Here is a 12,027-nt window from a genome sequence, read left to right as displayed (position 1 = left end):
GAACAAGAAGCAATCGGTGGAAACTTAATCAAGGAGAGAAGCAACTTAGAACTGAGGAGAAACTTCCTGACAGTGAGAACAATTAATCAGTGGAACAGAAGTTGCCTCCAGAAGTTGTGAATGCCCCAACACTGGAAGTCTTTAAGAAGATGTTGGATAGCCATTTGTCTGAAACGGTATAGGGTTTCCTGCCTAGGCAGGGGGTTGGACTAGAAGACCTCCAAGGCCCCTTCCAACTCTGCTATTGTATTGTATTGTACATTGCCTTAGCCCTGGTCACTATTAGAGTTAAATCTGACAGTCAGGGAAGAAAATAACCTTTTCGAAAGTTTTCAGAAGCTTGGAATTTAGCTCAGGTTGGGCTATGTTTCCAGAAACGAGAAGGCTTTAGATGCTTACTGGACTCCAGGGCCCTGTTTTCCATTGAGACGGACATGGTGCCCTGTTACAAGGCCTGCGACTCTCCGGACGTTCTCCACTGCAGTACTTAAAATGGACGGAGCGGTTTGCACCATCGTGAAGCGGCTGAACGCAACGTACGCTTCGTATTTGGTAACCGGACGTCCCACAGGTTTTGGTGCAGTGCTCCCATTCTTCTGCTACCCAGCTGCAAAACAGAAGGAATGTTTTATTCTTTACTAGCCGATTACTCGGCGTTGCCCGGGTATTTATTTATAGGGGGAAAATGTCCGGACCAAACCTCATTTCTAATGTTGGATTTTCTCCCTTGCCAGAGGGAGCCCCCTTGTGGAGTACTGTGAAGCTGTTACCATGGCAACTCCACTGCGCTGTACAGTAGAAGCCATTATATGGCAGTACAGTAGAATCCATTTTAAGGCACAACAGACTATCTTAACAGAACACCCAAGGGATATTAGGGGAGTCTTACTCCCACAGTATTTGCTTCCAGAGGGTAAGTCATTTGTTCTGACCCCCTCCACGCCTGTGAATAAACCAGAACACAGGCTTGGCTGTTTGCCACTGTTTAATTAGTGAGAGAACGGATCTTTTGGCTGAGGGCCCAGACAACTCACGTTCAATAGAGTAACTCTGCAGCAACCCAGATAATTCAAATGAAGCAATGCAGATAGTCCAAACGAACAGACACGGCTAGAATACACAGATTTTCTTAACTACTAATTTGAACGGTTGTTTCCTGCAAATGTCCCCTCCCAACGCTTCACCTATAATCTCTCTTGGGACGGGCCAATCCACAACCACCTGTGCTTAATCATCTTCTGTGAATCTGCCTACGGAGTTGCTGCTTCCGTTTCTCAGCCCTTCTCAATCTAGCATCAGGGACAAACGGCCTTTGATCCTCCCCACTACTCCATGCCTCAGGCGCCTCCTGGTGGCCAACCAGCCTCTCTGGTCCCTGCTCTGAGTCTGAACCCTGCACAGGGTCCTCCACATCATCCAGGGCAGACTCATATATATATATATATATATATATATATGTTATATTTGTACTGATAAATAAATAAAGGGAGACTAGTATAGATCTATTTCGAGCTAATTAGCTCTCATCAGCTAGCCATACCCTTACTGGGACTATGTTTTTTGAGGTTTTCGTGGGTGTTTATATGTACGTTTTTGGTTGTTCGGGTTTTTCCCCGCGTAGAATTGGAAGTATCTTCACGACGTTTCGATGAAATCTCATTCATCCTCTTCAGGTTGGTGCTTCCGGCTTGGTGCTTCTAGGAGCAATGTGAGGTCTTGGCCGGTTTCTCTTTTTAACTGCCAGTGGGGATTTGAACTGATTGGGTGGGAGCTTTTATATATATATAAAAATGGAAGCCAATGGACAGGCATCATTGATGATCCATAAATGATCTTTGTAGACTGAAGAGAATAGAATAAATTTTCCGAAATGTACTTCTTCATACAGGTAGTCCTCACCTTACAACAACAATTGAACCCAAAATTTACCTCGCTAAGGGAGAATTTTGTTACGTGTGTTTTGCCCCGTTTTATGATGTTTCTTGTCAATCGCTGCAGTGGTCAAATTACTAACACAGTCATTAAGTGAATCTGATTTCCCCGTCGACTCTGCTTGTCAGAAGGTGGTAAAAGGAAATCACCTGACCCCGGGGCACTGCAACCGTCACAAATATGAGTCCGTTGCTAAGCGTTTGGATTTTGATCACGTGTCCATGGGGGTGGTGCAACGGTTGTAAGTGTGAAAAACGGTCACGTCACTTTTTTTCAGGGCTGTTGTAACTTCGAATGAACCGTTGTAAATCAAAGACTACCTGTAATTCTGGTGTTTTTGTATTTTGATACACATTTTATATGTTCTTTCAATAAATCTTGATGCCCTGGGCTGCATTTTGCTGCACTGCACGAAACAAATAAATACATCAATCCAAGGGAATTGAGTTATTCCCATTTGCCAAGAATCAGCACCTTAATAAAGCAGAATTGTAAAAGCTCAGAGCTGGAGTCTAAGGCAATGTTTTTTTTTTCTTTCCTACAGGAGACTCACTCTAAATGAACATGACTCTGCACGATGTTCTCTTGTAATGTACAGTAGAGTTGAGCAACAGGGTTGGGTTTTTTTTTTTTTTTGCTTTGTTTTCAAAACAAAGAATGCTTTCTTTCCCTCTGCTGTCCCTTGGGGCCCAGAGATGCTTGTTATAATATTACAGATGAGACTGGGATCTCATTTTATGGCCAATCTTCAGACTTCAAGGTTGGAAGCTTTTTATTTTATTTTATTTTATTTTTCTATTCTATTCTGTTCTCTTCCGTTCCGTTCCACTCCACTCCACTCCACTCCCTACTCTACTTCTATTCTATTCTATTCTATTCTATTCTATTCTACTCTACTCTACTCTATTCTACTCTATTCTACTCTATTCTATTTCTATTCCACTCCACTCTCTACTCTACTCTACTCTACTCTACATTCTATTCTATTCTACTCTACTCTACACTACTCTATTCTACTCTATTCTACTCTATTCTACTCTATTCTACTCTATTCTACTCTATTCTATTTCTATTCCAGTCCACTCTCTACTCTACACTACACTACTCTACTCTACATTCTATTCTATTCTACTCTACTCTACACTACTCTGTTCTACTCTATTCTATTTCTATTCCACACCACTCTCTACTCTACTCTACTCTACTCTACTCTACATTCTATTCTACTCTACTCTACTCTACACTACTCTATTCTACTCTATTCTACTCTATTCTACTCTATTCTATTTCTATTCCACTCCACTCTCTACTCTACTCTACTCTACATTCTATTCTACTCTACTCTACTCTACACTACTATTCTACTCTATTCTACTCTATTCTATTTCTATTCCACTCCACTCTCTACTCTACTCTACTCTACTCTACTCTACATTCTATTCTATTCTACTCTACTCTACTCTACTCTACTCTACTCTACTCTACTCTACTCTACTCTATTTCTATTCCAGTCCACTCCACTCCACTCTCTACTCTACTCTACTCTACTCTACTCTACTTTACATTCTATTCTATTCTATTCTATTCTATTCTATTCTATTCTATTATTCTATTCCACACTCTACTCTACTCTACTCTACTCTACTCTACATTCTATTCTACTCTACTCTACTCTACACTACTCTACACTACTCTATTCTACTCTATTCTATTTCTATTCCACTCCACTCTCTACTCTACTCTACTCTACTCTACATTCTATTCTACTCTACTCTACACTACTCTACTCTACTCTACATTCTATTCTACTCTACTCTACTCTACACTACTCTATTCTACTCTATTCTACTCTATTCTACTCTATTCTATTTCTATTCCACTCCACTCTCTACTCTACTCTACTCTACTCTACTCTACATTCTATTCTACTCTACTCTACTCTACACTACTCTACACTACTCTATTCTACTCTATTCTATTTCTATTCCACTCCACTCTCTACTCTACTCTACTCTACTCTACTCTACATTCTATTCTATTCTATTCTATTCTATTCTATTCTATTCTATTCTATTCTACTCTACTCTACTCTATTTCTATTCCAGTCCACTCCACTCCACTCTCTACTCTACTCTACTTTACATTCTATTCTATTCTATTCTATTCTATTCTATTCTATTCTATTCTATTCTATTCTATTCTATTCCACTCTCTACTCTACTCTACTCTACTCTACTCTACTCTACTCTACTCTACATTCTATTCTACTCTACTCTACTCTACACTACTCTACACTACTCTATTCTACTCTATTCTACTCTATTCTATTTCTATTCCACTCCACTCTCTACTCTACTCTACTCTACTCTACATTCTATTCTACTCTACTCTACACTACTCTATTCTACTCTATTCTACTCTATTCTACTCTATTCTACTCTATTCTATTTCTATTCCACTCCACTCTCTACTCTACTCTACTCTACTCTACTCTCTATCTATTCTATTCTATTCTATTCTATTCTATTCTACTCTACTCTACTCTACTCTACTCTATTTCTATTCCAGTCCACTCCACTCCACTCTCTACTCTACTCTACTCTACTTTACATTCTATTCTATTCTATTCCACTCTCTACTCTACTCTACTCTACATTCTATTCTATTCTACTCTACTCTACACTACTCTACACTACTCTATTCTACTCTATTCTACTCTATTCTATTTCTATTCCACTCCACACTCTACTCTACTCTACTCTACTCTACTCTACATTCTATTCTATTCTATTCTACTCTACTCTACTCTACTCTACTCTACTCTACATTCTATTCTATTCTATTCTATTCTACTCTACTCTACTCTACTCTACATTCTATTCTACTCTACTCTACTCTACTCTACTCTACTCTACTCTACTCTATTTCTATTCCAGTCCACTCCACTCCACTCTCTACTCTACTCTACTCTACTCTACATTCTATTCTATTCTATTCTATTCTATTCTATTCTATTCTATTCTATTCCATTCCATTCCATCCCACCCCACCCCACCCCACCCCACCCCACTCTACTCCACTCTCTACTCTATATTCTATTCTGTTCTGTTCCATTCATTTTCTCTATTCTATTCTATTCCATTTTATTCCTATTCATTCTATTCCATTCCATTTTTTTTTCATTTATTTACCGGATTTTCATTCCACCTTTATGACTTTATAAGTAACTCATGGTGGCAAACATTCCTAGTACTCCTTCCTCCTCTTATTGTCCCCGCAACAACAACCCCATGAGATGGGTTGGGCTGAGAGAGAGTAACTGCCCCAAAGTCACCCAGATGGCTTTCATGCGGCATTGACTCAAAGTCAGCATCTCCTGGTGATTGGCCCAAATTCATCCAGTCAGCTTTCATGGCTAAGGCGGGGCTAGAACGTATAGTCACCTGGTGATTGGCCAAAGTCACCCAGTTAGCTTTTATACTTCAGGTGGGAATAGAACTTACAATCCCCTCTTGATTGGCTCAAAGTCACCCAACCAGCTTTCATGCCTAAACTGGGACTAGAACTCACAGTCCCCTGGTTCCTAGGCCAGCACCTTAACCACTACACCAAAGTGGCTCTCCTTTGTCAATACGTATAAAAACAAGACTGTCAATGAGCGAATCTGCATTTTGTTTACTTAAGGAGAGATGCTACGCGCTGCAAGAGGGAGTTCCTTTGTTCAACCTGAGTGGCCAGCACAAATTGCAATATGGGGAAACGAGCAGATACTTACAATGGCTGCATGCATTCCTGAAGGTTGCACATCCTACGAATCGGTTTAGGCTTTTTACTGGCATCGCAGAAGCCGCGCTGCACCATTTTGTTATCGCTTTTCCTGCGGCAGCCATATTTGGTGTATTGGAAACCTGGAGAGAGTGGGAGAACAGATAATATCCGTGTAAACAGCAATAGCACTTAGACTTATATACCGCTTTATAGTGCTTTACCACCCTCTCTAAGCAGTTTACAGAGTCAGCCTCTTGCCCCCAATAATCCAGGTCCTCCTTTTACCGTCCTTGGAAGGATGGAAGGCTGAGTCAACCTTGAGCCAGTCAGGATTGAACTGCCAAATTGCAGGCAGCCGGCAGGCAGCAGAAATAGCCTGCAGTATTGCACTCTAACCACTGCGCCACCGTAGCGCACCATGGTTGAATGAAAAGATCTAGCTAAACGTAATGCACATTTTTCATCTTAATGATTTATCCAAGATTGGGAACAAAACACTGCCACTGTTGGGTGTGAAGGACCAAGGTAACATACAAAATTCCAACAAAAGTGATTTATTGCTCGTGCCTGTATACAGGAATCTAGTCAACTAATGTCCCAAAGGTGCTTTTTTCTGGAGGCAACTGGATTTCTTGTTTTTTATTCTTTGAGGACGTTTCGCTTCTCATCCCAGAAGCTACTTCATCTCTGTCTGGATAGTGGGAATGGAAGGATTTATACTCCTTGCAAACAGCTGGTCATTTGCATCCTTTTAGAGAGTCATTGAGGCCACTTGGAAGTTTATCTCTATCCTCTAAGTAGCCTCAGGCACTCTCTAAAAGAATGCAAATGACCAGCTGTCTGCAAGGAATACAAATCCTTCCGTTCCCCACTATCTTGTCAGAGTGCATCTCTCCTTGATTAGTTCCCATTCCATTGTTTCTTGACTTGCCTTCTGGTGCTTTGGAAAATATTTGAATTTCCCGCGACAATCATCCCCACTTTTCCCCTAAAAGTTTACATTTGTTTGCCTGATTCGGATAAATGGTCAGCAACTGGGGATGTGCAAATATTTCTGAATTGTTCCCAGTTTAGATAGGGAGCTGCCTATTAGTATGCATTTAATATGCATGCTAAAATGCATATTAAAATTGTGTGAATATTTTAGGGAATGTTCATTTTATGGAAGCCCATATTAAAAAGGGATTTTTCAAAATCAACCACTGAGGAGATTTATTAAAGAAAATATAATAGGGCAGAACGTATTTATGAACATTCTGACAGAGGCGTCCCAAGAACATGAAACAAACTCCTTGTTTGTTTTATTAATTGACTGTGAATTTTGCTCATTCACATCCAGCAAAGTCTTTCAAGGGAGGATTTATAGTCACAGACCTTATCTGGCTTGGAGAGCTGACAGGCTGATATCTGCAGAACTTGGCAAGGAGTCTCAGAGAGTCACGAACCAATTAAGCGAACTAATTGTCTCCTGCAAACTCCACTCCCCTTTTGCTCCTCTTTTATTTCCTCTGGGAGGGGCCATTCATCGTCCACCTGTGTCCTTACTCCCAAGTCAACCCCTCTTCTTTAGCTGTTCCCTTCATCTGGCAACTCTGCGCATGCGCACACTGGGAACAGGCTCCAGCTGTTCCTCTGCCTCACTGATGTCTGACTCTGAAGGCATCTGATAACTGTCAGACGGCTCTGGCCCCCTCTCTGCCTCCGACACAGAGCCCTCATCAGAGCCTTCCCCAGACTCCAGGACTGGCCCATCTTCCTCCCCAACCTCCTCATTGTCTGACTCTGCTGCCAGCTCTGCTGGCCACTGGCAGGCCACAACACAGGGATGAATTATCAACCTATCCCTAGGTACAAAACGTAGACATCCCCTTGTTCTCCCCTTCCCAACTATTCCAACATGCCTCCTCCACAGAGTTTGGAGCACTGGGACCAACTCTTCAAAGCCCACTCAAAGGTGTCCAGTTCCTCCTGAAGGACATTGTTACTGCTGACATTGGGCACAGAATCTTCATGAATTATGTATCGGTAAATCAGGCTGGATTGGGTGTTGTTATCCTGAGGAATTACCTGTAAAAGGACGGGATGACAAAAGAAGCTGTCAGTATTACAAAACAGGGAATCCTTCTCTATCTTATTAGGCACTTCAGCAATTGCCTTGACCAAAAAAACTCCCCCTTCAATTCTTTCCATACTGTATTTGTGCAGATTCTTCTTCAGCAAGATTTAGTAAGCTGAAGGAGATTAGGCTGTAAGAATTTCAGCGACTGACATTTTTCCATTCAGAACCAATGTGCCCCTTATGATTAGCATATGGTATTGTTACAGTATCTAGGAGACCATCCTATTGCAAAGTAGTAGTTTGGCTTGCCAAGGTACTAGTCCTGTTATAGGACATGCTTGTGTACTTCCCAAGATGTGCCACAGGAGGGTCAGCTGGCTTCGCACCAGAGTCCTTTTTCCTGCAGTGTCACCCAAGACCCCCTCCCTTAACAGAGTTATCTCTCAAGTGGATATCACAACCGGGAAGGTTCAGAGCCATCTGGAATCTGACTGCCTGCATAGAGCACAGTTTGTTTCCCCATCAAAGTGGTACCTAGCTATCTACTCGCATAGAACATGGTTTCGAACAGTTAGGTGGACAGAAGCTGAGGTGAGTGACAGGAGCTCACCCCGACATGCAATGCTTAGGCTGGAACTGCTGGAATTGAGACCATCTCCAACGTCATTAAGCCACTGAGCTACCGCATGTCTTAATATGCCCCTTAATAGATTAGGTTAAGCCCGAAATGCATCCTCTTCAAAAAAAAAATACCATTAACTTTTAATGGGACAGACTTTTGAGAATGACATCAATAGAGTTGAGGACTTTGAATTGAAATGTACAGTTCTTTGAGGCAGAAAGGTAGACTCTGTTAAGCTTGCGAGGAAAATAAACCACCAGAGTAACATGACTTTACCAGAACAAGAATGGCATCGTGCAGAGGCCCGTCTGTCTGAAGAGTTTCTACACCGTCTTCTGTGTGGTATTCCCATTCTAAGCCAAAGTCAATGAAGGAACGAGAGGTGGATCTTTCTCCTTTGCCATTTAGGATATAGTGGCCAGTTGCTTGGTTCTTAATGGCTAAAAGGAACAAAGGCAATTAAGCGGTCAACTCTTCCCAGGTAAGATTCCGATTCTTTTCTTTCTTCAAAGCCAAGACAAAAGGTTTAGTCTTTATGATACAGCTTCTTGATGCCAAGGACTTCTTTTGTTTTGGGGACAATCTAGAACTTCTCAATGCTTCCATATTTTTATTCACTTACTTACTTACTTTTGCCTTTATTATTGTTACAAATAACTCAAGGTGGTGAACCTATCTCACGCACCTTCTCCCTCTTATTTTCCCCACAATAACAGCCCTGTGAGGTGAGTTGGGCGGAGAGAGAGTGACTGGTCCAAAGACACCCAGCCAATGTTCATATCTAAAGTGGCACTAGAATTCATAGTCTCCTGGTGATTGGGCCAAAGTTACCAAGCCAGCTTTAATGCCTAAGGTGGGACTAGAATTCACATCGCCTGGTGAATGGCCCAAGACCAAACTGGCTTTCTTTGAGCGACAATTTTTTTTAAAAGAGGAGGGGTTTCTGAACAATTTTTTCTAAAACATCTGTTAGTGAATCTATCTATCTATCTATCTATCTATCTATCTATCTATCTATCTATCTATCTATCATCTATCTATCTATCTATCTATCTATCTATCTATCTATCTATCTATCTATCTTCCTATCTATCTATCTATCTATCTATCTATCTATCTATCTATCTATCTATCTATCTATCTATCTATCTATCTATCTATCTATCTTCCTATCTATCTATCTTCCTATCTATCTATCTATCTATCTATCTATCTATCTATCTATCTATCATCTATCTATCTATCTATCTATCTATCTATCATGTATTTATCATATACTCTATCTATCATCTATTTCTCATCTACTATCTATCTATCTATCTATCTATCTATCTATCTATCTATCTATCTATCTATCTCTCATCTATCTATTATCTATCTATCTATCTATCTATCTATCTATCTATCTATCTATCTATCTATCTATCTATCTATCTATCTATCTATCTAACATCTATTTCTCATTATCTATCTTCTATCTATCTATCATCTATCTATCACTGTCTATTTCTCATCTATCTAGCATCTATCATCTATCTATGTATTTATCATCTATTTCTCATCTATCTATCTTCTATCTATCTATCTATCTATCTATCTATCTATCTATCATCTATCATCTATCTATCTATCTATCTATCTATCTATCTATCTATCTATCTATCTTCTATCTATCTATCTATCTATCTATCTATCTATCTATCTATCTATCATCGTCTATCTATCATTGTCTATTTCTCATCTATCTATCTATCTATCTATCTATCTATCTATCTATCTATCTATCTATCATCTTCCTATCTATCTGGTGGTCGCGTGGAACAATGCGACTACCGGGGCCTTGAACCAGGTGGCGCCTTTGCGGCCTCTCCGGCGGCAACGATCCACCCTGGCCCCTTGGTTTACCGAGGAGCTAAGGGTGATGAAATGCCGCAAGAGACGCCTAGAGAGTCGTTGGAGATCCTCCCATTCCGAATTTGACTGAACACAGGTACGAGCCCATTTAAGGACGTACCTAGTGGCATTGAGAGCAGCCAAATGTCAATATTGTGCCGCTCTCATTGCATCCGCAGAGAACTGCCCTGCTGCCCTGTTTCGGGTGTCCCGCTTCCTCTTGTTTCAGAGACCGCGGGAGGCCCCTCTACAGGGTAGGGCAGAGGAATTTGGGAAATATCTGCAGGATAAAATCGCTCAAATCCGGAAGGATTGGGTTCCCTTCAGTGGTCCTATGGAGACGTCCGTGGCGAGTCTTGAGGAATCGACCTGGGAGGAGTTTAACTTGGTTGCCATCGAGGATTTGGACAGAATGCGTGGACGACTGCGACCCACCACATGTTTATTGGACCCGTGTCCCTCCTGGCTTGTACTGGCATCCTGGGAGGTTACACCTGACTGGCTCCTGGGCCTAGTGAACGCTTCGTTGAGTGAGGGGTCTCTCCCGGCCGCCTTGAAAGAGGCGGTGGTGAGACCCTTGCTCAAGAACCCTTCCCTGGACCCTATGGAGCTGGCCAATTATCGTCCTGTCTCCAACCTTCCCTTTTTGGCGAAGGTTGTAGAGAGTGTGGTGGCTTATCAGTTTCCACGACATCTGGAGGAAAATGATTATCTAGACCCGCGCCAGTCTGGCTTCCGCCCCGGGCACAGCATGGAGACGGCCTTGGTCGCGTTGGTGGATGATCTCTGGAGGGCCAGAGATAGGGGTTGTTCCTCTATCCTGGTCCTATTAGACCTCTCGGCGGCTTTTGATACCATCGACCATGGTATCCTGTTGCGCCGACTGGAGGGGCTGGGGGTCCGGGGCACCGTCTTGCGGTGGTTCGGCTCCTACCTTTCCGGCCGGACGCAACGTGTGTTGGCAGGGGAGCAGAGGTCGACCGTAAGCCCCCTTACTTGTGGGGTACCACAGGGGTCGGTCCTCTTGCCACTCCTGTTCAACACATATATGAAGCCGCTGGGTGAGATCATCCGTGGTTTCGGGGTGGGATATCATCTGTACGCTGATGATACTCAGCTGTACATTTCCACCCCGAACCACCCCAACGAGGCCGTCGAAGTGATGTCCCGGTGTGTGGAAGCCCTACGGGTCTGGATGGATGACAACCGACTCAAACTCAACCCCTCCAAGACGGAGTGGCTGTGGGTACCGGCCTCTCGGTTCAGCCAACTAATTCCATCTTTGGCCATCGGGGGCGTACAACTTGCCCCCGTGGAGCGGGCGCGCAATTTGGGCGTCCTCCTGGATGCCCGGCTGTCCATGGATGACCATGTGACAGCCGTGGCAAGGGGGGCGTTCCACCAGGTTCGCCTGGTGCGCCAATTGCGCCCCCTACTGGACCGGGACACCTTACGCACAGTCACTCATGCGCTGGTGACGTCTCACCTGGACTACTGTAACGCTCTCTACATGGGGCTTCCCTTGAAATGCACTCGGAGGCTACAGTTGGTCCAGAATGCGGCCGCGCGGGTAATTATGGGGAGTACTAGGTACTCCCATGTGACACCTTTCCTGCGCGAGCTGCACTGGCTTCCTGTGGTCTATCGGGTGCGTTTCAAGGTTTTGATAACGATCTTTAAAGCGCTCCATGGCTCAGGACCTAGCTACTTGCGGGATCGTATCTTGCCCCATACATCCCTGCGACCAATTCGC

General features: G+C 42.9%; 1 protein-coding gene across 1 annotated transcript in view; it reads right to left on the bottom strand.

Annotated features, from left to right (window-relative positions):
- The window catches only part of ADAMTS3 (ADAM metallopeptidase with thrombospondin type 1 motif 3), a gene marked incomplete at its 5' end in the record, with an annotated part of 158,537 nt that overhangs the window by 9,600 nt on the left and 136,910 nt on the right, over window positions 1-12,027 (bottom strand). The window contains 4 exons of the mRNA XM_081960285.1: window positions 400-607; window positions 5,708-5,840; window positions 7,602-7,767; window positions 8,658-8,821. Coding sequence (XP_081816411.1) covers window positions 400-607; window positions 5,708-5,840; window positions 7,602-7,767; window positions 8,658-8,821 — 671 coding nt within the window. The remainder of the gene's footprint in view (window positions 1-399; window positions 608-5,707; window positions 5,841-7,601; window positions 7,768-8,657; window positions 8,822-12,027) is intronic.

The sequence above is a fragment of the Natrix helvetica genome, assembly GCF_964273705.1.
Source record: "Natrix helvetica genome assembly, chromosome: 7".
Classification (NCBI taxonomy): Eukaryota; Metazoa; Chordata; class Lepidosauria; order Squamata; family Natricidae; genus Natrix; species Natrix helvetica.
The sequence above is the reverse complement of the archived record's forward strand: the minus strand, read 5'-3'. Positions and strand labels throughout refer to the sequence as shown.